We start from the raw sequence: 27,709 nt of genomic DNA, 5'->3' as shown, positions 1-27,709 counted from the left end.
ACAAGGTAGCTGCTGCCAGCAGGAAGCTTCAGAAGGAGTCAAGTGTAATTAAAAGCTGTGAAAGCAGCATTGTCTCCATTGTAAATCCTTCTCACTAAGAGGCCTTTACCAGGGAATTCTCAAAGATGGGGAGAGGGCAAAGCTGTGACAGCCACCACCTCGACTTAGAGAGTCCAGGAAGGAACTTTAATGGAAAAATATTTCTATCTAATATGGAAACAAGGAAGTTGCATGACTTCACTTTGTCTCTAGGGTTGAGACTAGGGGGGAAAGAAAGAACAATGTCAGTGGAACGAGAGATAAGGAGGAGAGCATATGGCACAAGCTGGGAGAAAGAAAATTGCATTAACAAAAACACCAACCTGCACCCTTGTTTGGTTCTTTCTCACTGTTTCAAACAGAAACCTGTAGATTCTGGTCAGTTGCCCACAGACAAAGTATCTGTTCTGTGATCTGTGTTGAGGTCACAGTGTTCACTCTTCTAGATTTTAGCTCCAGTAACAACCTGTTAGCATGTGATATAAACAGATCACATAAAGATGTACATCTGTTGCTGGGCAGGAGGCTTTCCCATAGTGCTGTATCCACAGTGTGGAAAGCTCACAAGAGGATACAAGTGAGCCTGATACAAGCCCTGCAGTCTGGAAGCAGGCTGTTTTACCTCTGCAGCACTCCCACCTACCTGCAACTCTGTCCCAGTATCTGGCCAGAAACCCAACAAAGACTGAACTATGTGGTCCACCCAACAGGGCCATATTTACAATGCACCTGTGCCCTTGATGGCTGGCATCCTGCTGGAGGCACAGCAGCATGAGTGAGACTCAGGGAGGTGGACCAACAGAGAGATTCAGCCCCATCCAACTCAGTCATATTCACAGAGGCACAACTAGAAAAAAACATGAAGCAGACCTTAATTTTCCAGTGAGTCCTAGGTTTACTCCTGCATAGCAAAGGCAAAGGCATGCCCTATTCACGTCTTACTCCTTCGTGTTTCTTGTCTTATCTCAAGATCTTATCCCACGCGGAAAGAACATGGCTTCCAGAAATAATCTCAGCTCACAGTGCAATTGTCAGGAAAAATGATGCAATTTATCTCTCTGGGGCAGAAATCTCAAAATACAAAATGATGCCCATTATGGTATCAATGTGCATCGGGGCATACCTCCCCTATGGCAAAAGAGAGCCCTGAGCTGAGAATTCGAGAGATCTCTGTATTCGTTCATTTTCACACTGCTATAAAGAACTTCCCCGAGACTGGGTAATTTATTTTAAAAAAGAGGTTTAATTGACTCACAGTTCTGCATGGCTGGGGAGGCCTCAGAAAAATTACAATCATGGCAGAAAGGGAAACAGGCATGTCTTACATGGTGGCAGGTGAGAGAAAGAGAGCGTATGTAACAGGAACAGTCAAACACTTATAAAATCATCAGCTGTTGTGAGAACTCACTGTCATGAGAACAGCATGGGGAAACCACTCCCATGATCCGGTCACCTCCCACCAGGTCTTGCCCTCGACATGTGGGGATTATGGGGATTACAATTCAAGATGAGATTTGGGTGGGGACAGAGAGCCAAACCATATCAGTCTCCCACACAGAGGAGATGTGCAAATACACTGCTTGATCTCCAAGCAAGACAGGGCCTCCCTGTCCCCAAAACATGTCAGCAAACCAAAGGCCATTCAGTGAAGGGCAACCAGCATGACATGGTCTGAGAAGGCTAATTCATGCATGGAGTAAAGGGAGTAAAATTGAACATTCCCACTAAATGGGAAAAGAGAACAGAACAATGTAGTTGAAGGCAGAAGGCAGTAGGTGCTCACATGCAACCCCCCCACCCCCGCCACTGCAAAAATAAGCCTTACAGTGATATGGGTAAATAATGGGTTAAAAAAATCAGAGGATACAGAAAATTTTGGTGGAGTCTGACAGAAGAGGCTGTTATTAGTAAAACCTATCAGACTGTCCACTCACTCAACTCTCAAAAAATCAAAAACTGTGGAAGTAAAAAATAATTTATACAGTTATAGCACATCAAACAATCAAAAATGTTATTGTTAGGCAAATAACTATCTCCAAGACTGACACATTGTTTGAGCATGTCTATGGACTAACTGTGTGGCCCAGCTGGGAATCAAGGTTCCAGTGCTGGTTCTGCCACTCATTAGCAATGTGACTTCCTTATATGCAAAATGAGAAGACTGAATTTATCCTACTGTTAACAACAACTGACATGGGCAATTAGTCTGTACCAGAAATAACTCTTAGTGTTTTATATAATTGCACTTATTTCATCTTCCCAGCAATATTTTAAGGCAGGTATTATTATTCTCATTTTACAGATAAAGAAACTAAGGCATAAGAGGTTAATAACAAGGTCACATAAGTGGCTGAGCCAAGATGTGACGTCAGGCATGGTGGCTCACGCCTGTAATCCCAGCACTTTGGGAGGCAAAGGCTGGAGGTTCGCTTGAGCCCAGGAGTTCAACACCAGCCTGGGCAACACAGAGAGATCCTGTCCCTACAAAAAATTTAAAAGTTAGCTGGGTATGATGGCACATGCCTGTAGTCCCAGCTACTTGGGAGGCTCAGGTGGCAGGATTGGTTGAACCCAGGAGGTTGAGGCTGCAGTGAGCCAAGATCATGCCACTGCACTGCAGCCTAGGCAGCACAGAAAGACCTTGTCTCAAAAATAAACAAATAAAAATCTGAAACAAGTTTCCTCTTCCAGTAACGGCTGAGTAGCTCCTATGAGACCAACCTTCCCCAGATAATTACAAACTCTAGACAAAATATAGAAAACAACTACGTGAAGATAGCAGACAACGGACCAAAAGTAGGCAGATATTGAAAGGGAGTCACCACATGGAAGAAGGAACTGGAACTTGATTTTCCTGTTCTTACAGCCTTTAGTCATACAGGGTAACTAAGAAACTCAGATGGAAAACCCATAGTCTTACTGACTAGAACAACCAGGGGACCAAATCTGGGGTAAACATAGCAGCTAGAAAGTGTGGGAATAAACCTGGAAAGACACAGAGAAGAGGAGCTCCAAATTATATATATAAGCTTTATCCAAATGTCCAGCTGAGCCCTGACCTACACACATATTCCAAGTAGCCCGATTCAGGATCAAAGAACTGAACTGAGATTCCCTATAGATTCTTTCCCTATAGCTCACCACAGGGAAGAAAGAGTTTGCAGTTTGAGTTCAGCCAAGTTAACTGCCTACTGGAAATTTTCAAAAATAAGATATAAATATTCTTTGAATGAACATAACAATTCAGGTTATTGATAATGTGTCATGTCCAGGATACAATTTAAAATTATTAACATGACCGATACTCAAGAGGAAGGATGGTCAACAGAGTCCAACCCTCAAGTGACCCAGATGCTGGAATTAGCTGACAAGGATTTTAAAGCATCTATTATAACTATGCTCAAGGATATAAAGAAAAATATGTTCAAAAAAGGAAATGATAGGAAATACCAGAGAAATACAAACTATAAAAAATCAAATGAAAATTCAATAGCAATACTGTCCAATACAACTTTCTGCAATGATGGAAAAGATTTGTATCTTTGCTGTTCAATCAGTGTCATTAGTCACATGTAGTTATTGAGCACTGGCAATGTGGCATGTAACTAAAGAAATCTTTTTAATTCATTTAAATTTAAATGAGCAAATGTTGCTAGTGGCTACTAGGCTGTAGAATTCTAGAACTAAAAAGTACAATATCTGAAGTAAAAATTTCACCAGAATAGCTTAACAGCAGATTGGAAATGACAAAAAAAGTTTATGAACTTAAAGATAGATAAATAGAAGTTTTCTAATCTAAAGAACACAAGGTGGGGCCGGGCATGGTGGCTCACACCTGTCATCCCAGCACTTTGGGAGGCCAAGATGGGTGAATCCCTTGAGCCCAGGAGTTCGAGACCACCCTGGGCAACATGGTGAAACCCCATGTCTACTAAAAATACAAAAATTAGCCAGGCATAGTGGCAGGTGCCTGTAATCCCAGATACTCAGGAGGCTGAGGCACAAGAATAGCTTGAACTCAGGAGGTGGAAGTTGCAGTGAGACAAAATTGTGCCACTGCACTCCAGCCTGGGCAACAAAGTGAGACACGGTCTCGAAAAAATAAAATAAAATAAAATAAAATAAGTAAATAAAGAACACAGGGGGAAAAGACTGACAACTATAGTAAAAGGAATAGAGGAAGAGAGTAAACAGATGTATATAGTTCCAAGGCTCTTACATGTTATGTGCAATATTAACTCTAAATATACTGTGAATTTTTAAGGAGGTATATTGTAATCCTGAGAACAACCACTAAAAAATTAACAATAATGTGAAGAGGTATAGGTTAAAAATAATAAGTAAATTAAAATAAAAATTTTTTGAAATTCCATAAACCAAAAGAAGGCATGAAAAGAGGAACAGAGAACAAACAACAGAGTGCATAAATAAAAAGTAAATAGCAAAATGGTAGACCTGGCTCTGACTGTATCAATAATTAAATTAAACGTTAAAGAATGAACTAGACACTTGAATTAAAAGAAAGAGATAAAATGTCAGAATGGATAAAAAAACAAGACTCAGCTATCTACTGTCTACAGAAGATATACTTTAAAAAAACAAAGATTAGGAATAAGGCAATCTTTCCTATTTTTAACTATTACACTATATATAATATATGAAGTACTTTCCATTTCTAAAGTCCAGTGATTCCACATGTATATGAATACACGCATATACATATATATACACACATAAGTATATAATGTATAAATATTTTTATGTTCAGGATACAATCACAATAATTAATTGTCAAATTAATGTTTGCCCAAACCCAGAAGAAATTGTGGAAAAGAAAATTTATCAAGCAAACACGTCCACCGTTGCTTATTTTGTTTCTCAACAACATTCATTCTATCAAGTAATAAGATGGAGTTTAGGGGTAATTGTATCTAGAAAAATCACTTCACTTATTCTTATACAGTGACTTAAACCTATCTTCTCAGCAACAGAGCTGAGAGCTATTTGCATTTAAATTTTCATGGAAAGGGTTGGCACAACTTTTCCACATAGCTTGGTGACTGAAGCAGACAGCATCTCCAGGGCTTTGTCTTACACACAAAGCAGCTGTGACACAGCGCAAAGAGCACCGGACTTGCCACTAGAAAACCTGAGCCTCACTCCCATCTATGCCTCTTTTAGAAACCATGCAGCATTGGGACCATCACTTAGCCTCTTGGAGCCTCAATTTCCTTATCTCCAATGAGATTATGGTGATAATTACGTGATACAGAGTCTGTTTTCCTAGACTCGCTAGGCCTTTATTCTTACCTCTTTGCCTGGACTGCCTTCCTTCTTTTTGTTTTGTTTTGATTTGTTTTGAGACAGAGTTTCACTCTTGTTGCCCAGCAGTGGTGCAATCTCGGCTCACTGCAACCTCTGCCTCCTGGGTTCAAGAGATTCTCCTGCCTCGGCCTCCCGAGTAGCTGGGATTACAGGCATGCGCCACCACGCCCGGCTAATTTTTTATACTTTTAGTAGAGACGGGGTTTCACCGGGTTAGCCAGGATGGTCTCCATCTCCCAACCTCAGGTGATCTGCCCACCTTGGCCTCCCAAAGTGCTGAGATTACAGGCGTGAGCCACTGTGCCAGGCCCCCTTTTCTTCTCAACATTTGCTTTTCATCCTTCAAGGATTCACTCAAGGCCACTTTTCTCATGGTGATACTCCAAGTTTTGAACAGCATCAATCTCCCACTTTTAAATTTGAATTCAAAATTTTTAAAAATTTCCCATTGCATTCACTGTCTCTTCTACACAGTTTTTCTCTAAATGATAAAAATCATTTGTTCTCTACACGTTTTATTTTTATACATCTTCACCCTCCAAAATACTTTATAGTTCTTGAAGCCCAAGGACATTGTTTATACACACACACATGCATACACACAAACACGCACACACACACAATGAAAACACCAGGCTCAATAATAATGATGACCGCCCTGGATCTTGGGTTCCTTATTCTAAAAAGAAGCAGTTACATGAGGTGTTTTCTAATATCCCTTGTAGGGATTGCCTATGAATCTTAAATATTAATAAGAACTCACAGCTGTATGGCTTTCTACAGATTTGAAGCACCTTTGCATAGAATGTCTCATTTGACAACCACCTGTGACATAAATTGATTAGTATCTCCCTTATAGAAGTGAATAAATTCAAGCTAAGGAAAATTAAACACAGTGACTGGCAAAGACATAGGTGAAGGGTAGCCTAATGATTGATAAATGGACTCACATAGACAAAGCTGGGTCAAGACACATAAAACAGTTGCACCACTAAACCCAAGATTGAGTATCAGTCATTTACTTGAGACTGCCGACTGACCCACAAATAATATGAACAAAGCAATGAATAGATTGCGGGATAGATAAACTAATCAGCCTGCAATTCAGTTGAAAAGGCATAAGCAAAAATGAATAGACACAGAATATTCTAGCAATACAATCACTGCTGTCTCCAATTCCATAATGATGATGATGATAATGATGAGTTAAGTTTTAACTCATCATCAGCTTAATAACAGTAAGTTTTAAGTTATTTACATTGATCGTCTCATTTAAAACTCAAAACATTCTTTTGAGGTTGGTAATATATCATCCTAACTCTAAATGTGAAGAAACTGAGGCACAGAGATATCAAATACCTATCCAAGGTCACACAACTAATAAATGACAGGTTTCAAACCAGGTATGACTCTCACATACCCTGCCACTATTTCAAAACTAAACATACATAATCACATGACTAATTATGAGGAAGCTAAATACTGTGCTGTTTTGCTTAAATTAAATTCTTTTTATGCTGATGTTGTCCTGACCATGAAAGGAATTGAGAAGAACTTCACTCCTCTTTACACCCAGCAAGTCTATAACTGAAGAGGCATTAGTGCAACAAGCTAAGGGAAGAGGTCTCTTTCAGGGGCCCAAGACCAGTCTCTTGATCTCCTGAGAGAAGGGCAGAAGCCCTCCAGGAATGCCCAGTCTCTGGCCATCGTGCCTGGGAGCTATAGCCCAACTCAGTCAGTCTCAGGATGTCTAGAGTCACCCTTCAAGGGTGGCCAGGGAGGAAATTCTGTCCTAGAGTATTCCCTGATGCAGTAATTCTTCCCCCAAGTCCTGAATTTTTTTTACCTTGAATTGTATTGCTGAAACACCACCCCTTTGTTAAGATGTTTACTGTATGTTCAAACTTGGAAGAAAATATTTCTATGTAAATTAGTTTGGGTTCTGAAATGGAAAGACAGAATATATGATTACAAATTAAGAATAATTTATATTATTTACTTAAAATATGACCTTCCTCTCTTTTAAGCTTTCAATATTCACTGCCCACAATTTTGCGTGGTACCTTCAAAGTGAATCTTAAAAGGGTTGAGAGAAACTGTATATGATTTCCTCAAAACATAAAAATTTGAAGACGTTGAACTCTTATAAAAGCAAAACTACATAATGTATGCATAAATTAATAATTGTTATAGATACATTTGAAAATTTGAGTGTATGTCCATTCACTAAATTAATAATAACAAATGGATTAATTAGGGAGCATTTTGTGGTCTTGTTTATAAAGGATAATCAATAACTCAATAAGTCTTGTTATTATGCATATCTTCTAAGAGAGAGTGGGTCTCTTAAATACAGTATGAGACATGTAAAGTTCACACATATTTGTAAAATTCAATCGCATTATTTCCTTCCTGACAGCTATAATCAAGTCAGTGGAATACAGTTCAACATTCATTTACCAACAAACGATCACAATTAGCAAAGAAAGGTAAACATAAACCTCCTTAACAAATTTGCTAATTATTTTTCAGTTTGGTATTAATGTACCAAATAAATACTGGATGATCACAGTTTAAGTTCATCAGTCAGTTTGTATAAATCAACAAGGGTAAGTATATTTTATCTTCTATTTGAAGCTCCTGATCTTAAACCAAGTATTTCTTGTTCTTGATTTTTTTTCTTGAATCTGATGTATGTTTTTACTTTATGAGGCAATCTGTCAGCTTTTACATCCTTTTAAAATATTAGGTATATCCACTGAGAATTCTTAGAAAAAGTAATGCTGAGATTTAAAGGCAATGAAAGAAACAAACCACTGGTATGAGAATAAAATTGCCCACGTGAGCCTACTCGGCAATTGGTTGGTATTGTTAAACTTTACCAAGTAAATTATTAGTATAATTAGCATCCATTTATCGAGGATCTTTACTAAATGCTTTATAACATACATATGTTTAATCCCTAAAACATATGTAAAGAGATAGTGCCTGCCTTTTAGAAATAAGGAAAGAGATTCCCCAGATGTTAACAGAGCTGGAATTTGAACCCATATCCCTGTTGTCAGGGGTGGGGTGGGGTTTGGGGTTAAGGGTTCTCTATGTATCTTCCTGTCCTTCCTTCTCACAGTGTTATTTCCTTCTTTCTCACAGTGTTATTTCCTTGTTAGAATGTGCCTAATACTTAATACTTTTCCTTTCTTCCAGATCACTAACCTTTAATCATTTCGGGATCACAGGACACTTGGGTGTCCCTACCAAAATCTAGGGACCCTCTTCCCCAGAAACAGACACAAACAGGCACAAAGAGAGCCAGCAAATATCAGCATCACTGGATTTTTCACTTGCTTGCCTCCTTTACACTTCCCCTTCCTTTTTGGCTTCTGAAGAAGTTTTTAAAGAATAAAGTAATGGTGCTAAGAAGCAGAATATTATCTTGTCCATATCCAAGAAAAGCCTTGCTCTACCCTTACTCCATAAGCCTCTTTAACAAATTTGCTAATTATTTACCCCTACTCCAACCCCTCCACCTACACCGTTGCCATCTCAGTACAGGGCATCACCACACACCCAGCTCAGGGGGAATATCTTGGAATCACCCTTCTGTCTTCACTTTCATTCACTCTCACATTCAATTACTCCAGCCCTTCCTCAACGACCTAATGCCTATCCTATTCCAGGCATCAGACTTGTGAACAAAACAATAATCCTTGCATTCATGGAGATTACAATCTGATGGGGAGAACAAACAATATATTTAAATACTAAAGAAATAAACTACAGCATATTCTAGAAGATAATTAGTGGTCTGGGAAAAGAGAAACTATGCAGAAATTATGTGAAGATGGGGAGAGTAGAAGTGGGTTGCAATATTAAATAGGTGGTCAGAGTGGCAGAATATGGACATTTAGTACACACATGAGGGAGGAGTCAAACTTGTGGATATCTGGAGAAAGATATTTTGCTTATTTTCTTTCTTTCCATCTTGAATATAATCACTGCTGTATCCCAAGTAACTGTAACAATGCCTCATACATAGTAGTTGCTCAATAAGTATTAGTAGACAAAATAAATGAACGAATTAAAATTTATCTCTCAAGCTAAAACTGAGAGTTAAGGCCACAATTCTAAATCTTACTCTAAACATAACAGTATCTTTAATTAAATGATAATTTTAGAGCATAGAGAAAAGAAACTCAGTCACAACGGATTCACCTTTTGAAGGGAAGATTGAAAAGCAACTATGCATGAAAAATGATAATAATCTGCACTCCAACTCTAAAACAACCAAATAGGAATGGGTTTTACAAAACAAAGAAACAAATAGTAGATCCTATACCAAAACGGGTTTTAAAATTAGAAAGGATCATTGAAATCTGGGGCCCCTCCATGCTAAGTGACTCACTAATAAGCCTGTCATGAGGTGCATTGTCTCTTGCCATGGAGACTTGGTAAGACAGATGCCACTAATCCAGAAGTGCCTTCTTCACCCCTGACTGCATTCCCTACTGCAGAGCTGCATTTCCAGAGCACTCACTGTGTACTGATGTCCTTGGATTTTAAAATAGCTTGCTTGTGGCTGGTTATCTCCGTTATTTACCTCTTGGTGCCCCTGAGTCTAAGGATATGGGTTGGGTCCTCAAAGACACCAAGAGGAGTTGACTCAGTTTTAGTTGGCCAGAAGCTACAGCTTTGACCTTGCCCACTGACCCCACATAGGCATAGCCTCAATTATGCTAGTGGACAGAGTGTGTCTGTGCATCTGTGTGTGTGTATTTCTGTGTGTGTTTCTGTGTGTGTGTGTGTGTGTGTGTGTGTGTGTGTTACTACCCCAAAAACAGCAACTCAAAGTACATGTTCCATGTTTAAGAAGGTTGCCAGCGGCTGTTGAGGATTGATTCACCCCTTATGCACAATTTAACATCAAACCAAGGTCTGGGACACATCTTTTTCCATTAGCATCTCTTAAAAATACTATTCAATTCTAAGAATGAATAAGTACTATCTGGACAGATGCCACACTAATTGGAAGGCTACCAGAAGGACATATTCTCCCTCCATTTTGTCCCCAGAAATTAGCACTATCTGGTAAAAGTCAGGAATATGAGCTCCCTGGATTCCACAACATGTGACTTTATTGATGGTGGGCCTTACCACATTACAGGTAATGTGAGCTTCAGAACCTTCTTTCTCTCTGAATAGCCAACAATGTCAGGGCAAAGCTGAAATCACTTCATCGTAACAGTTTGACCTCTGCAATACTGCACACCATTAAATTTTTAAGGGAGTTCATTGGGAAAGTCCTTTAATCCTTTAATAATTGAGTTGAGGGAAAGGGGCCAGTGATGGAGAGCATTTACCTGAGCTGATATTAACTAGGTTTGGCTACTAATGGCTTTCCAACAATCCCACTGTGTCCATGTTGCCATTTAAAAGAGTGCATCTCATTTGGCCCTTGCTCTTAACTGTCAACAGGGAAATTGAAAAACAATACATCATTAAGTATTGCAATTTGTATTACAGTTCTCTACCCAAGTCTCCCTTCTAGCTCTATTGAGCTCAGTCCAAACTAAGGTCTAACAACCAGTTGACAAGTAGAAAAATCCATTCCATGAATTAGTTGGATGTCTATGATATCAAATAACCCGTCACTAATATGTTTTCAACTGAATTTACTGGCCACAGAAGCAGAGCCATTGGAAAATACTTGGCTTCCTTGGTAGCACCAAGTTCAGTTTAATTCCCTTCTAAGCTCAGAGGTCTGGCCCCTTATGACCTTGTCACTGTTTCTTTTCTATGGTTATATGGACATGACAGCCCTAGACCTAGGGAAGTATTCCCACCTGACCATACACTGTTCTCCCTCTCCCTGTCAAAACAATTAATTCTCCACCATTGCACACATCAGGCAGTTTGTGAGTATGTTCCACACCTCAGAGAGCTCAAGGTAAAGGCACTGCAATAAATGGGATCATCTCAAAGAGGTTGAATGATTTGTTCAGGCCCAGCCAGCTAAAGCAGAGGCAAAGACAGAATTAAAGCTCAAAGATTCTGAAAACCCACTGTTATCCACTAGTCACCCTACTCTCCAGTCTGGGGAAGTAAACATATTAACCAACCAAGTGGACAACGCTACAAAACAGCAATGGCTGGGTACAGACTGTGTCACTGCAGTCTGGTTAACAAGGAAGATGGTACCCATACCCTGAACTCCCTTACTTTGAGAGTCCTCCCAAGCATCACAGAAAGCGAAAGCTCTTCAACTGACAGGCATGCACATAGGCACAGCTGACTGGTTCCTGGCCTGAGGAAGCTTATAGACCTGTCTTGGGGAATTGGCCATGTGGTGGTATACTTCTGACAACATGCAATAGAGTTCTGCACGGATCAGGCGCAAAAACAAAAAGAGGTCAGGCTGGTGAGCTTCGCATTGAGATGACTGGTATCTGAAGAAGAAGGAAATAGGTGGGAGCCTTGCTCTACTGCCATTCCCAGGCCCATGACCCAGGAACGCATTGGCAAAGCAGCTCTGTGAGAAGCTCTCACCCACTGAGAGGGCTTGAGGAGTGATGGAAAGCAGACCCACCTCTGCCAGCCCCTGTACTGCAGTGATCAGTTCCAACAAATCCACAGGGAGATGTACAAAAGAACAAAGGGAAGGAGTGGTTGGGAAGGAGCAAAGCAAGGGCAGAACCTGTGCCCCAGATGTGCCCCTCACCCTTCCCTAGGCTTCTCCTCTATCAAATGGATGCCCCACTGTCCCTCCTGGATCTTCAACTTCCTTCCTTCCCTGGCTAAACTCACCTTAGCCATCAAGCAGGCTCAAAACTACTTCATCCTAAAGCATCTTCCCTTCATTCTATCTCTACCCCAAGTGCTATCTTTATCCCCCATCTTTTTCTCACTACCCATCTTCTTGAAAGAGTGGCCACATCACTTCCCCTATTTCTTCAACTTCTTTTTACTATATAGCCTTTATATGGTATAAAATGCTGTCCTGTACCCTCTATGCCTCTAGCAAACCTAGTTTGTTTGGTTTTTTGAGACAGGGTCTTGCTCTGTTGCCCAGGTTGGAGTGCAATGGTGATGGTTCATTGGTGATGGTTCATTGCAGCCTCAAACTCCTGAGCAAAAGCCATCCTCCTGCCTCAGCCTCCCAAGTAGGTGGGACCACAGACATGTGCCACCACAACTGGCTAATGTTTTTATTTTTATTTTTTTAGAGATGGGGTCTCACTACATTGCCCAAGCTGGTCTCAAACTCCTGGACTCAAGTGATCCACCCACCTCAGCCTCCAAAAGTGCTGGGATTACAGGCATGAGCCACTTCACCTGGCCAAAACTACTCTTGGTAAGGGCAAACAGGAAGCCCTACTTCTTGAAATTCCCTACTACTGCCCTGCCTTCCAGAACTCCATTCACTCTGATGTTCTCCCCTGCCTCTGTGTCATCTCATTACAGAATCTCCCAAAGCTCTTTGAATTCTGGTGTTCCTCCACAGAGTCAACCTTGGCTCTCTTTTCATGTAGTACACCCTTGGGCATTCCCCTCTTCTCATATTTATATGACAATGTATCCCAAAGCTTTGTGCTCTGGCTAGTTTCCAGACCTTCTTTCACAACTGCCTCCTGGACATCTCCACCTGACTGTCCCGCCAGTAACTTAGCATAGCATGTTCACAATTATCTCATTATCTGCTTCTGCCTGTCTCCTGCTCACTTCTTAAATTCCCTCTATCAGGTACTGACGTAACAGTCCACCTTGTTCCTTCTGGATCATCTTCAAATCTTCTCTCTTTATCACCCCTTTCCTCAGTCAAAAGTCATGATGTTCAACTTATCCTATGTCAGGAATATTTTCTAGGTCATGTTTGTCCTCTTCATTCCCAATGTCTCACCTTAATTCATATCCTTATTATCTCTTGTCTAGACTATAGCAACAACTATCTAAGTGGTCTCTGCCAGTCTCTACCCACACTCCTACCAGTGCCCCAGTTTGCCACCAGAATTACCTTTCCATAAAATAAATATGGCCACAATATTTCATGCTTAGAAATCCCTGCTGGCTACCTACTAACCACAGTATGAAACTGAATGTTCTTCTCATGTTACACAATACTCATAGCGACTTGGCATGATTTTGCAGTCCACAACCAGCCATACCCTAAATGCTCTTGATGTTGTGGCACCACCATGTCCATGACCAGTGACCACAGCAACTAGCACACTTTCTTTTCAGGTCTCCATCCATTTGCATATGTTTCTTCTTCCACTTGGAATTCTCCCATCCTCTCCCCTTTTCCTACACTCCCACTCATCCTCCAAGAGCCAGTTAACATGTCACCTTTTCCATGAAGCTTTTTAAACAACCCCAAGCAAGTCACGTGATTAATTTATCTATTCAACTAACATGCATTCACTGAATACTATGCAAGATTATGGAGGTGTAGGGATTATAAAACAAAACCAAAACAAGAAGCGTCTTCCTTCATAGAGCTTATGGTCTAGTGACATAGACAGACAATAAACCAAATATATATATATGTAGTTTTATATATATTTATTTATATATATTTATATTTATATATATTTATATATAAATTGAAATATATATATATTTCAAATTGTAATAAGTGCTTGAAGATGATGAATAGAACATAGTAATACGGAACCAAGGAATTTAGAGAAGCTGGTTTTCTATCCCTGTGGCCATGCCTTTCTTAAAATAATGTTATTCTTTTTTCAAGCATCTGCTTAATTTACATGTCTAAACAGTCTCTGCTAGACCTTTAGTACATGAGTGATTTGTTTTATTCATTTTTACAGACCTGACACATACAGGAATTTAATACGAATGTTTGATGATTAAATGAATGAATGAGTGATTTAATTAATGAACCAACTGTTTATAAGAGTCTGTTTAACTCTAAATTAGAAAATTCCACATGCAACTAGGTAAAGTATATTCCAGTTGCTCATGTGTTACCTGAAATCTCTAGTTTCATTAAATACCAGTTTACAAAGATTAAATTCAGACACATATTTCATCTCTCCAAAATGGACTAGAACTAGTTTTAAGAGAATAAAATTTCAGCAATGGTGAGAGAAATAATACAATACAGGAATACTCAGTTTCCTTAAAAACTGGGATTCCATTATCACTTTTTGATCCAGCCAGGCCAAGTAACAAACAAGAGGGATGTCAATAGTTCTGGAAATCAGCCTCCATTGAGGGCACAGTGGGATCTTTTCTAGCTAAGGCTGAGACTTGTTTGAAAATACAACACAGTTCAGAAGAAAACTTGGAAAGGGGTTATGCAAAGAATGGATGGACAGCTGCCGGCTGTTCCCGATGGAAGTTATGCTGGAAGCTCCGGATATGATATTCAACAGTTCTGCTGCCAAATGTGCAGACAAGCTCCCAGGACAAAAGTCACCAATAGCAAATCCTGGGAGCTGGAGAGAAAGAAAATGGATTCTGCCTGCCTTTTTGTCCTTCTTCTGGGGGCTGGGGGGAAGAAGAGCTATGCTATATGCTAGAGGGGCAATAGAGATCAATGTGGATGGTGTGGGATAGGAAAGGATGGGCTAGGACAGCTTTGTGTGTGTGAAGGAGTTTGACAAACAAGAGCAATGATTGTACATGAGCTGATTTCTCATACACGCAAAGAGGCAATCCCCAAATCCTAAAAACTTCCTTTAAAACCACAGAATACTATAAACAGCTGACCATCGGGAGGCTGCCTGAAAGCTCAAGTATCTAGCAGGTGGGGACTTGTTTTCCAAGAGCTGGTTCAACAGGACAAACTGAGAATTGTGATCTCACCGGGGTGTGAACACCAGAATTCAAGCAGCAGATGGTGTGATTTAGTGGAAAGGCCATTGGACCAGGAGTTAGAGGCTGGGGACAGCATCCCAGTTTCCTCTTCCCCAACAGCGTGACCTTGGGCAAGTTGTTAACTTCCCTGAGCCTTTATTTCCTCAGCTATAAAATGTAAGAGGAGAAAACTGAAAACCTCTCCTTACCTAACTTTTAAAACTGTTGTGAGGATTAATAGAGATAATATATGTGAAGGTGCTTTGAAAATTGAAAAGGATACATTTTTTCAGCAAATCATTTTACAGCATTTTCTATGAGCCAAGCATTGATCTGCATGCATTTCAAATATTAAACAAAAGTGAACCTTTGAGTTTGGTACTATCATTATCCTTGTTTTAGGGAGAAGAAATGGGAACAGAGCAAGTAAGACCCTTGCCCGTGGTAACACAGCTAAGGAACAGCGGGACAAGGATTTGATCCCAGATGCTCTGGCTCCTAAGTCTATGCTCTTAACAACTACACTGTCTTGGCTTATCACACACAGCTTCTAAAACTATGTATAAGCTTTTACTCATTTATAAATAATAATAATAATAATAACACCCAATCCTGTAGAGTACTCTACACTTTACCAAAAGGCCTTTCAGGTTCATTATCTTCTTTAATTCTCTCAATAACTTTATGAGGTCATTATTCTTACATTCTATTGTATAGATGAGAAAACCATGGCTTGGACACCTGTTGACAATAGGACATGCATTTCAAATTATTTTTTCAGTAATGGAGAGAGCTATGCAGTGTCCAAACCACTCATACCCACCTGTCTATCCCCTTCCATCTATGAATACGGGTTTTTGAAATGGAAGATCCCAACCAAAGACAAAGCATAAAGAAAATAAAACCCAGAAGAAAAAAGTGGGTGCATAATACTGGCCAGCCATTCATATAGATAAACAGGGAAGCCTCCTACAAAGTGTTATTTGCACAAAATTATGTCCTCCACTAGTGGTTCCAGTCTAGAGCCTAAAATTCTACCCTAAGATAGTCATTCCTTTGACTGAACACCCTTCCAGTTAAAAAGTATCTTCAGAAGAATAGAACATTATCTTGTCCATCCCAATGTGAATTATTTCATAACATTCTCCCAATTTGACAGCTAGCTAAGAGCCAACTCTAGCCTGCACACAAAGTAATATGCAACATAAAAGGTCACAAGATGGGTTCAGAGCATGAGACAAGCAAGAAGGCACAGCCAAGCTGAGATTCTGAAAATGGGGCTTAGAAAAACAAGTGCTGTGGTTGAATCCAGAAATTCAGGGTGCACAGAGCTCCAGGGAAAAGAGGGGTGCAATCAAAACTCCAGCCAAAAAGAGGAGAGAGGGGTCTCCTGGGATGTTCTTCCGTTCTGGGTTTCCAGAGTTTACCTCATGGCACTGCCAACTGGTTTTCATCTCTGAAGAGCTATGCCTGCATCCCTGTGAAGACGGTGGCTGTCATTACCAAAGAACACATGCACAGTAGGAATTCCTGACACAATGTGAGGAGGAGCAAGAGGAGAAAGAGTGAGGGGGTAGCCAATAGCAGGGGAGGAAACTCTAGATGGTTATGTTTAAAAGGATTTGTTCCACTGTCAAAACCAGAAAGCTCTCCCCAAGAGCCAGCCTTAGAGAAGGAAGCCTGCAATGACAGAGAGGAGGCAGGATGTTATTAAGCAAGCTCTTTGGAAAGGAGGCTGAAATAAAGGAAGAAATATTAGGCAAAAGGCAGATGTGTCCATAAAAATCCACCTCTGGACTGTGATAGACCAGGAATGCCTGAGGGATGCACAGAAACTAGGCTCTAGTGTTTCTCAAAGGCTCCTAAAGCCACCCTGATTCTCTAGGACAAGGACAGCTCTTTAAATCCAGGCCATCAGAGCACTTGCCCATTCCTGATTCTCTCCAGTGACTGGGATAGGACCCAATGACTGCCAAGCTTGTGAAACTGCAAAACTGCAAAAACTCACACCTTATCCTCTCAACTGCCCATTCCCTTTTCAGGGCCCCATGCTCAGGAGAGACATCAACCTCTCCCCAACCTGGAGCTGGGGGCCCCAGGCCAAGCTGGCATCAGCTCCCACTCAGGCTCAGGCTGTCGGGTGCTCAAACAAAGACATATTCGGACCCTCCTGCAGAGACAGGGGGCCTATTTCTGGGCCCAGGGGGGAGCTGGCCTTAATCTGCTGCACAATGAATGACAACAATGCTAAGAATGAAAATATGGTTTGGGGGGATAGTCCCCAGGAGCCCAACATTTTGGTATTTAAAGGAACTTTAATGAGCTTAAGAGGCTAATCTGGAGTTCAGGAGGGGGTGTTTTGTTTTGTTTCGAAAAGTCCTTTTAAAGATTCCTGAGGCTTGATAGGGAGGAGGCAACAGAATTGTGAGTCAAGGCGTGGCTGCTGTGCAACTGAAGGGGTGGGATGGAATTAGAGAGGAAGCTGCTCCAAAGAGCTCTTCTCATCGCAGCAGTAGAACCTGGTACTAAGAGATGAAGGATGCTTCTTTCCAGGCAGGAGAAGTGTGACGTTCAGAGGAGCAGCCAAGAGTTGAGAACGAGTGATGTGTTTACATCCTACCGATTGCTAGCCAGGCTTCTGGCCAAATGACTCTCCTCATTTATTGGTGACAGTATCAGACTCAGGCACTTGGCACTTCTCTCGCCCACCAAAACACACCCACCTGTAGTAGCAGGACATAATCCAGCATCTACTAAGGTGCCAGGCACAGTTAGAAAGGTTTTTAGAGGTCCCTAAATGGTTACCCAAAGAGTAATGGACGTGAGGTCATGCATACCTGAGAGTTACGCTACTCACCGTCTATTTGCCTGAGCCCCACCCAACTGAGTGGTCACATAACTTATTTTGTGCATCTAAAAGGCTAATTAGGCCAGGTGCAGTAGCTCATGCCTATAATCCCAGCACTTTGGGAGGCTAAGGTGGGAGGATCGCTTTGAGGCCATTAGTTCGAGACCAGCTGGAGCAACATAGCAAGACTCTGTCTCTACTAAATAAATAAATGGCTAATTAGAAACTCAAAAGAGCACTAACAGTCCACAAAAATGGTCTGGGCAAAAAATGAGGCAGTTGATGAAAGGGAGTTGAAGCAACATCTGATGGATTGTTGAAAGAGTCAAGTTAATAGAATTCTACAGAGTACAGGGGAGGGAGAAGGGGACAGAGGCAGATGTGAAGTCCAGATACAGCATGTGGTCCATTCTCAGCAAAGCTGGACACTTAAGATATTTTTAATACGATGGAGTTCAATCAGACCTGTAGGATAAGGCAGTCCGATCCATAGTGGCCAGAGAGCTCTCAGAGATAGCCAGATCTATCTATCACTCTATTATACAACAACAATAATAAAACACAGATCGATCTATTGGTGCAAGGAGACATTGGAGGCCCAGAGAGTCAGAAAAGCCAGACATATTTGCTGTTATCCAAAAATAGGATCCCCAAACTGGAATCTTGAAAGGCTGGAAGAGAGCAAACTCTTTCATGTGACTTCAGTTAGAGGACTAGGAAAAGCACAGTCCACTTTGTATTTTTAGTTGTTATGACATTATGGTGCAATAATGGGGAATCTGGCAATCGTTTCATTAAATTCTAGCTAATCTGTGCATGGCAGCAAGGCGACAAGCTCTACAGATGATTTAGTTGCCTTGGTTCACCACTGTAAGAACAGCACCGAGGTAGGCTTTCAAAATCCTTTTTTAACTACCCAGATGGGGCTATTTGTGACAGGACCAAGTATACCCACAGGGTAGGAAACCGATGAAGGGCCACAGTTTTCCTCCTTACACCATGTCTTCACTAATACTTCAGGGTTTCTGCTGCATTCCAGTTGCATCTGCTGTCTAATGCCAAAAGAAACTTAATCCCTATCCTAAGTCTCATTTTATTTATTTTCAGTAGTGTGAAAACAAACATGTAGCAAGATTACAGTGTTTACACCTCCTTTTTAGCCGATATAGCTCTAATCCTCCCGTTAATTAACACCAGGGCCATAGCAACTTTATTAATTTCATCTTGGTTAAAAATATAGACAGATAATTGTGCTTTACTAAAATAACAATTTGACATTTGGGGGGTGTTCGCTTCATTTTAGCAAGACAGTTGGCCAGATTTTATTTAATATATGACAAGGAGACACAAAGCTGCAGTCGACATTGGTCAATATAACGTAACTAATTTTAGTTGTGATAAAAGGACTAAAACACCTCATATCATGCGAGTCAAAGGAGACTAAGGAGAAAATGTTAATCCTATGGCGTATCAAGACAGAGTCTCCCTCTCTTGCAGAAAACAGGCCCTTCTAAGGGGGCACAAAGGGGAAAAAAGGCATCTTTTATCTGTCCTCTCTGATATTTGCTCCAGAACCTTTTCTACACTTTGCTCTCAAAATTACCAACTTCCCCAAACCAAATCTGAAAAGGCCACTGGCAGTGACTGTCCTAATGTTCCTAAGAGACTTCTTGAAGAAAAACATATAGCGTATTCCTAAGAGGAAGCCTCAGGCATGCTGGAAATAGAGCTGAGCCCTCCCACATAGGAGCCTTTCTGCTTCTATGCAGAGGGTGGGAGAGACACAGCTCACCCCATCCCTATATCTCACCCTCCAAGTGGCTTATATGGGAACTTCTCTCTGAAGATGTGAAAGAGCATTTACAAATCCATGTCAGAAAAATCTTTATAAAAAAGAAAGAAAGAAAATTGAAAAACACTGAAGTAGAGCTAAGGTTTCAGAGTTAGGGCAGAAATTATTTTTAAATCTTTTTCTGTGGATGTGATTGCACTTTTTTCTTCATAATTCATTTTCCAGTGTTGTATAACTGTACTTAATAACCAAGATCATAACATTCAGTATTGGTTATTTTGAACTTCATAAAATTCAACAATGACATTTTGTAAAATGCATTTATTCTAAGACGCTTTAGTAAATTTCTGATCATATCATGAGTATTTTAAACCTTTGTCTACTTTCTCCCTTCTAAACACTATGACCCAAATAATTTCTTTGACTACAAAAGAAAAATTAGCTGATAATGAAATAGTTGGAATTGTTGTCATTAGAGAAACAGCTCCTGCTCACTCTCTCCAAAAACCTTCCCAGAATTAAAAAGCAATAATCAAGAGCCTTCCCTGAAATTAGTAATGGTCTTTTGATTAATACAAATGTTATAAATAAGAAAAATGAAAACAAAAAGCAAGAGAACAACGAATGATCAGGAAAGTTATTGGCACTAAAATCTGAACATCAAAAGCTATTTCCTAGTCAGGTAGGTGTAATATGTAAAACCAGACTGAATAAATAACTTTTAAAAATGTGTTCCATTTATGTAAGGATCAAAAGAATCCCATAAGCCTACTGTAAAAAGGAATGTTCATATCTAGTATTTTAATTCCCAGAATACTATTAATATCTACTCCTGCTATCTAATTTTATTTCAAAATTTTAAGTCTTAGATTCCAAGAAAGTCTTACCCAGGGACCAATACATATAAAAAGAGAAAACACCTCTGAGCAAAGAATGTTTCCAATCACGCTCCAAAATTAAAAAGAGAGAAAAAGAGAGAGAGATTAAGTGCCGACACAAACACAGCCACAGCCCATGGACAGTGCTTATGCTGAGCTAAGCCCCCTGCAATTTAACACAGGCATCAGTTTATTGCCTAGCTGTGTTTGATTTTCATATTCCTGAAATTTTATTGTGCCAGGAGTGGGGACAACAAAAGATAAAGTAAAGCAAAAATGTTAACAATTGCCTCTGTCATTTCATCTGCGGGCTCCTTTCATGAGTAACTGCATGCCCAATTTTGATCTCCAAGTAATGTCACAGTAATAAAACCAAACTCCTCCTCACACACACACACTTCCTCCACTACCTTGATAAAATGCAGAATTAGTTAATTACTGATGCTAATAGATATCATTACCTAAGTCATTTTCACCACAGGGCTGCCAATCAGCAGGTCCAAAGAAAGATGCAGAGAAAGCTCTAAGTGTGACAGCCACTTTCCCCTTTTTCAGTCCCTTTCTTTGGAAAATTGGTCTTCTCCCAAAGAAAGGGAAGAAAACATCCACTGGCTCTCTGAGGAAAGGTTTCCCAAGGCCTGTGATTTGCTGACATGAAGGGGAGTTATGATGTTATGAGAACAGCCCTGATGACAGCAATACTATCCCACACTGCTCCTAGCATGTCCAGAGCAATCCAAGGGATCACGATAAACTTCATATGTGAGGGCAGGGGGCTCCGCCTGACCCTCAGAGCCAGGCACATGAAAGAAACGATAAAAACTTGATTTAACTGTGGGATCCCTTCCAGAGGGCTTAATTATCTATTGTATTACCACATTCCCGTTATTCAGCAGTCTCTTCTGTCTCAGACTGAAGTCCAACTGCAGTATTTGTTTGGAACAAATTCAGGGAAAACTCCAAACTAACCAGATCATACAGGACTCAGTTAAATAGGAAACAACAGTTATATAAATAGAAGTCCCCTAGGCTGGAAAATATTTTGATTGTCTGCTAACTTTCAGGAACATTGAAGACAGTTGAATCCACTTTTAAAACATCTACACCTATGGTATCCTCATGTTTCATATGACATGGTACAGATTCATCAATTGTGTAAGTGTTGTCATCCCACCAAGCTAGCAATTTTTCCATGTTGACATGTCATAACAATTACAGCCTTCAGTTCTTAATTTCTATACATTAGTAAATCAGTGTTCTACACTCTCGCCTTAAATGCTTATTTTTTTGGTAATCAGAAGATAAATTATTCCTAACAGCATCACAGTATATGAGAAAAATACTTAATAAAACATCCTGAAGTCTTCCGATGAATAGTTGTGTGTGCAAGACGTCACTGTCAATTCTATTTTTTTAATTAGAAGAACTTGGTGTTTGACATTGTGAAGGTGTAATAGCTAGTTGAGAGAATGAAATTTTAACTTTTTAACCGGTTGCCTAACACCATAAACAGACAGCTAATAATTCAAATGCAAAACTGCCCAACAGCAAGAAATGCATATACAGATGGCTAAGATAAATGTGATAAACTTGCTTTGTTAATATTATGCCTATGATTGACACTGAAAACTGTGCATTCACTATATATTCTTTCATTTAAATGTGTAGAAATAGCATTTGAATTTCATGAATTTTGGAAACCAAGGCACTGCCTGCATATTCATTTTTTATTAAGTGCTCCTTAATTTACCGTCAACATTGTCCTACCACTTAACTTTCACCTGATTTTCTTCCCATTTACTTTGTTTGGGCCTCAAATTTTTCAAAGATCCACCAAAAAAAAAAAAAAAAAAAGCAAAGCTATTTTTACAAATGTATTTTTTAAAGAGGAAAATGTCCTTTGTAATTGCTTCAGGACTATTGTCTAAAATTGAGTTGTATTCCCTCTGGAAGATAAATATCTGGCCATTCCAGATAGCTTCTGTGCAATATCTAGTCCTACACTCTAAATGGAAGAAGCCCTTGAGAAATACTTGATGGCAAGGACAACACAGACGGAAAAAGTGTTGAGCTATAAGCCTCCTGAAGGCAGGCTCTGAGACTTTTTCTCATTGTCCTCTCCTCATCTAGCCTAGCGTCTTGCATATAGAAGCTCCATAAAAGCTTACTGAATACAGAAGTTTGCCCTGAGCCTATTTTTTTTACAAAACAAACAAACAAACAAAAATCACTCTCCTTTTTCTCCTACAGATACCAGCATGCAGACTAAGACCATTAAGATTATCAAATATATTAAAACCCTATTTTATTGGAAAAAGAATATAACTAGGATGGAGGATAGAGAAACGAAAAAAGGAATTTTAAAAAGAAATAAATTAATCTAACAAGCAACTGATGGGCTAAGCACAGGCCAGTACTGCTATGACGCCATGAGCTAAAGAGGACAAAAACCTCAATTTTGGAAATCCATGTTTCCAAAAATATTTTAAAAATAAAATTAAAATCTTTCAATGAAATGTCAGCACCTCTCTGAACAATGTAGCTCACATCCCTCTGTAAAATCTTCTTGGTTCTGGCTAACAGCTGGCAAGTTGATCCCTGCAATTTTCCCTTTGCAGAAATAGCTTTGTGAGGAGAGAACTGACCCTCCTGGGCTAATAAGCCCAAACCGCGCCAAACCTGGAGGGCTGAAATGGAAGGGACATTGTTGTGTTAAGTACTTTACAACAACTGTTTCTTCTCCTCTTGACACAGCCTGACTTCCTTAAAGAAGATTTGACTGGCCAGACAGCTGTGTTGACCCTTAAGCCTTCTTTGATTCGTGATTTTTTTTTTTTTTTTTTAACAAACAGAATAGAAATTCACAACCCAAATCCTTTCCTAAGCCCCAATACTTGTGAATTTGCTAGTGTTGTGCCTGAAGGATGTGGACATTTCAGTAATCTATAAGCAGAAAGTTAAAGATTGGGTCTACACAATACCAAAACCTTTCGATGAAAAGCGAGAGAGAAAAAAAGCGAGCAGTCAGCCAGAAGCTTTATTCAAAGGTGATACTTGAAGTTATGTGGGCTAAATCTATTTAACTACCTAAAAATTACACTTTTCACTCAGACAACATGTCAATAAACAGACAACCAAGAATACACAGGCATATCTTCTTTCAAAAATGTTATCCATAATGATCACTTCATAGGTTGTTATAGGGAGTTTTCACTTCTTTATATATTTCTGTATTGTCCAGCTCATCCAAAATCGAGCACACATTTCTTTTAGTTCTGAAAAAAGCCAAGCTATTATATTTTCAAAACGACAAAAAAAAATGCTTAGTACTCTCTCCACATGGGGTTAAAATTCGAGCATTTTAAGGCAAAAAAGCGGAGTGGCAGAAACAATTTTTTTGTGTGGTCACAGGGTCTAATCACTTTGTCAAGTTTTTAAACTGGCATAGCCCCAGACAGCAATAATAAATAAACTTCTATTTATTTTCAGTGCTTTTTGTTATACAGAGACTTCTCCCGTTCAGCACCTCACTGTGTTTTTAATAACATGATAGAACTGCTTTTCATGCACGCTAACCCTCCTTTGATTATCTTCATGTGATGCTGTCCCTTTCATTCACCAGTTACAAATGCAGAATTCTGCGCGTGCACTTGCGCGTCCACACAGTCAACCTACACCAGTCCTAATGCACAAAAACTGAGACCTCTGGATAAGCCACTTTTCTCCAATCATCTCCAAAGCCCTGCAAAGCCAATACCCTTATTAATTAAACATTTCGCAAGGAAAAACCGTTCCCTCCCCTTACACCTCCTAAGCTCCTCCCGGCACGCCCGGAGAGAATACGGAAGTTCTTCTACCTCCCACTTTCTGGCTTCATCCAGGCTTTAGTGTTATAAAAATCCACTTTCGAAATATCCACTTTCTTAAATTCCTGCCTCCCAGTTCTCCTCTAAACATACCAGAACGTTCTTGTGGACAGGAGGGAACTGAACCTGCTCCGTGGCAGAAGAGCATACCCACACCTGAACTAGGGTGGAGGCACAGGTTGAAGGAGAGGGCTTCAGTTCAGGCCCCAACTACTGTCCTAAAAGCCCCTGCATCCGAGGGTTCTGGAGAAAACCAGGAAGGTGACAGTGAAAGGGCGAACGGGCTATGCGCTTAGCTCCGAATGGCAGCAGCGCCATTTCCGAGCCCAAACTGTCCGGACTCCAGCGAACAAACCCGAGCGGGAAACGCGCACAGGGCACAGGTGACAGAAGCTGCGGGGTCAATACAGTCTCACCGCACGGCACAGGCGCGAAGCTGGCGCGGACACCTGGGTAACATGGGGTGAGAACCAGCAAGGAGACACGGGGTCATTGGCAACCCGCAGGGCACCCTGGTAAAAGAGGGAGACCAAGCTTGAGGGATTCCAAGGCTAACAAAGAGTGGCCTCTGGGAATGGCAGTCAGAGAAAGGGACCTGGGAGGACTAGAAAGCAGGCGAGCAGACCGTGGAGGAGAGCCATCGCGCGCACTTCTGCGGGACTCGGGCCGCTGTTGCGCGCACCCGCGCAGATCTCTGCCCTACCACCTTCCCGTGAGGGGCAATGTACACGACTGTGCTGAAGGGAAATTCTGCTCGCTGGGCGTGTCTCTTGGGCCTTCCAGAAAAGGACTAGGGTAAAGAAGGACAAACTCCTCGACGCACACTGATGCCAGTGCGTGGGGAGCGCTGCGGGGGCGCGGCCACTTACTTCTCGTAGTCATACTTGCAGTAGAGCTTCTTGTCCCGGTAGAAGCAGGTGGTCTCCAGGGGCTCTTTGCAGGAGGCGCACTGCACGCACTGCTCATGCCAGAAGCTGTCGTTGAGCCGCAGCAGAAACCTGTCCAAGATGACCCGCTGACAGCCCTCGCAGACAGACTTGGGGCTCACCGCTCTGCCTGTAGCCACAACAGACGTTGGCGGGTGAGCAGCCTGGGCAGGTAGACCATGCCAAACCTGGCCCGGACCCGCTCCTGATCCTTTCACAACCACGGATTCCCCCAGCGCCCCCCACCCCCCACCCCAGGGAACCCCTGCTAATCGACCAAGCTGAAACTTGGAAAAAATCAAACCAAGTGGCGTTTCTAATAAACGGAGACTATGTGAGAAGGTTTAATTCCAAGCGGGGGAGGGTACAGAAATCAATAATTGACCTTTAATTAACAAACATACCCAGGTATGCTCGCAAACGTGTGCACATCCTGTAAGATTAAATTACATAAAAATTTGTGCTCTCAGGTTTATTACGTCGTAATTATTAAATCACTATGCCTGTCTCTACTGACTGTTTTAAAAACTGAGAATGCATAAGAACAATTTGGATTTTTCTTCGTTAAAACGCAGAGTTCTGTTCTATTTTTTGAGGGGAAACAAAATTTTCTCTTTTCTTCCTAAAAAGTCCTGGGGGTACAGAAAAATACCGTCTCACTCCGAAGCAAACCTAACATTATTCAAACCGATGAACCCCAAACTGCTGCGTCTTGACTGGCATGCAAATTGCACATGGGTTTTTCAAAACTAAGAAGCGTCAAAACAGAGGGAGGGAAAAAATTAGCGGAAGAAGCAAGCCGCTGAGTGTCCCGGCCGGGATTCCCGATGCCAGGCGCGTTCGGCAGCAGTGCTCGAGGGCGAAACGGGCCTCAAAGCGACTCGGCGGAGGCAGGAAAGCCACTCTTTGCTACCCCTTGGATTTTGTGTTTTGTTCCTTTAGTTTGTGGGGGGCGGAGAGGTGGTTCAGGTGGCGACGCTTGGCCACCTATATTGGCACTTTTCACAGCTGTTTAAAGAAGGCCTTTTCCCCCAGCAACAACACTCTTGCGCTTGTCCCCCCAGTACCAACACTCTTGCGCTCCCCATTTCCCGGCTGCACTCTTCTCATTCTCCCCTTCCGAGAGGCCCGGCCACCGGCTCGGGAGCTGGGCCGGTCGCTTTGGGGAGCGGACGAGGAAGGTTAGGAGAAGCAGCGAAACAGATCTCAATTTTACAATTCTATTTTCTTTCGGTAGGGTCTCGGCGTCCTGAGCCACGTTGAGAGCTAACGTGGGCCGGGCGGAGGACACAGAGCAAAAAGCGACGCCCGCTGTATGCATAAATCCGCACCCGCTGCCCGCCCGGGTACTGCCTGCTCTGGCCTCCGCTCTCTTCCGAGGACGGGCAAGTCCAAAAGTTCCCGAAAGGGGGGTTCAAAGAGGGGTGCTCAGTGCACGTGATTTCGTTTCATCTAGGGTGCTGGGGGTGGGGAGATGCCTCACTGGATTTGGTTTCTCCAGCAGAACTGTCTCATCCTCCACATTCATGCCGCTCTAGCGGTTCCGAGTGAAAGAGGCAAGAGGTTTAAAGGACAGAAGGAATACTCCCTCCTGCTAAAAATAAAATAAAATAAAATAAAATACGGGCTTCCCAAACTTGAAAAGCTCCAAGGGCAGAGTGGATGGGGGAGCCGTAACCAGAATCTCTGGCTTCAGCTCTGCAAGACCCGTGTGTGGACACTCTTCCGGGGTCCTTGACTCGCTGCTCCTCCTCTGTCGCTGCAAAGGAGTTGTGAGGGGGGACCCACAGGACCCGACATCCAGCTCCAGTTAATTAACGCGGAGCCTAGGGCCCAGCCGCGCGGTCTAATCCCCGCGCTGCGTTGCCTGCTGGCCCAGAAAAGTCTCTCTCGGCCGTGCCCATGGCTGAAATTGGGGCTGGAGTTGGTGGGAGAGAGAAGCCGCCTCGAACTTGGGCGCTCCAGGCCTCAGGTCTCGGATGCTATTGCCTCTAGGCCGCGAGAAGAGGGCGGCATTTATGAGACGTCGATCAGCTCCGAGATTAAAAATCCAGCCCTGGGTATTTTTAATCACTTGCCACTCAGATGCCTGCGAACAAGCTCGCCCGCCCCTCGCGGCTTTGGGGAATTCGGTGCCCGGTGCGTGAGGCCTGGGGCGGCTTGTTGGATTTATTTGGGTAGGGACGACCCACAAGGACTGACGGACAGATAGTGATGGGGCT

At 41.6% G+C, this 27,709-nt stretch overlaps 1 protein-coding gene across 1 annotated transcript in view; it reads right to left on the bottom strand.

Annotated features, from left to right (window-relative positions):
- The window catches only part of LMX1A (LIM homeobox transcription factor 1 alpha), a 155,333-nt gene that overhangs the window by 127,406 nt on the left and 218 nt on the right, over positions 1 to 27,709 (bottom strand). Inside the window, exon 2 of the mRNA XM_054451873.1 lies at positions 25,431 to 25,617. Within this exon, the coding sequence (XP_054307848.1) occupies positions 25,431 to 25,617 (187 nt within the window). The remainder of the gene's footprint in view (positions 1 to 25,430; positions 25,618 to 27,709) is intronic.

The sequence above is a fragment of the Pongo pygmaeus genome, chromosome 1 (genome assembly GCF_028885625.2).
Source record: "Pongo pygmaeus isolate AG05252 chromosome 1, NHGRI_mPonPyg2-v2.0_pri, whole genome shotgun sequence".
NCBI classification, from domain to species: domain Eukaryota; kingdom Metazoa; phylum Chordata; class Mammalia; order Primates; family Hominidae; genus Pongo; species Pongo pygmaeus.
The sequence above is the reverse complement of the archived record's forward strand: the minus strand, read 5'-3'. Positions and strand labels throughout refer to the sequence as shown.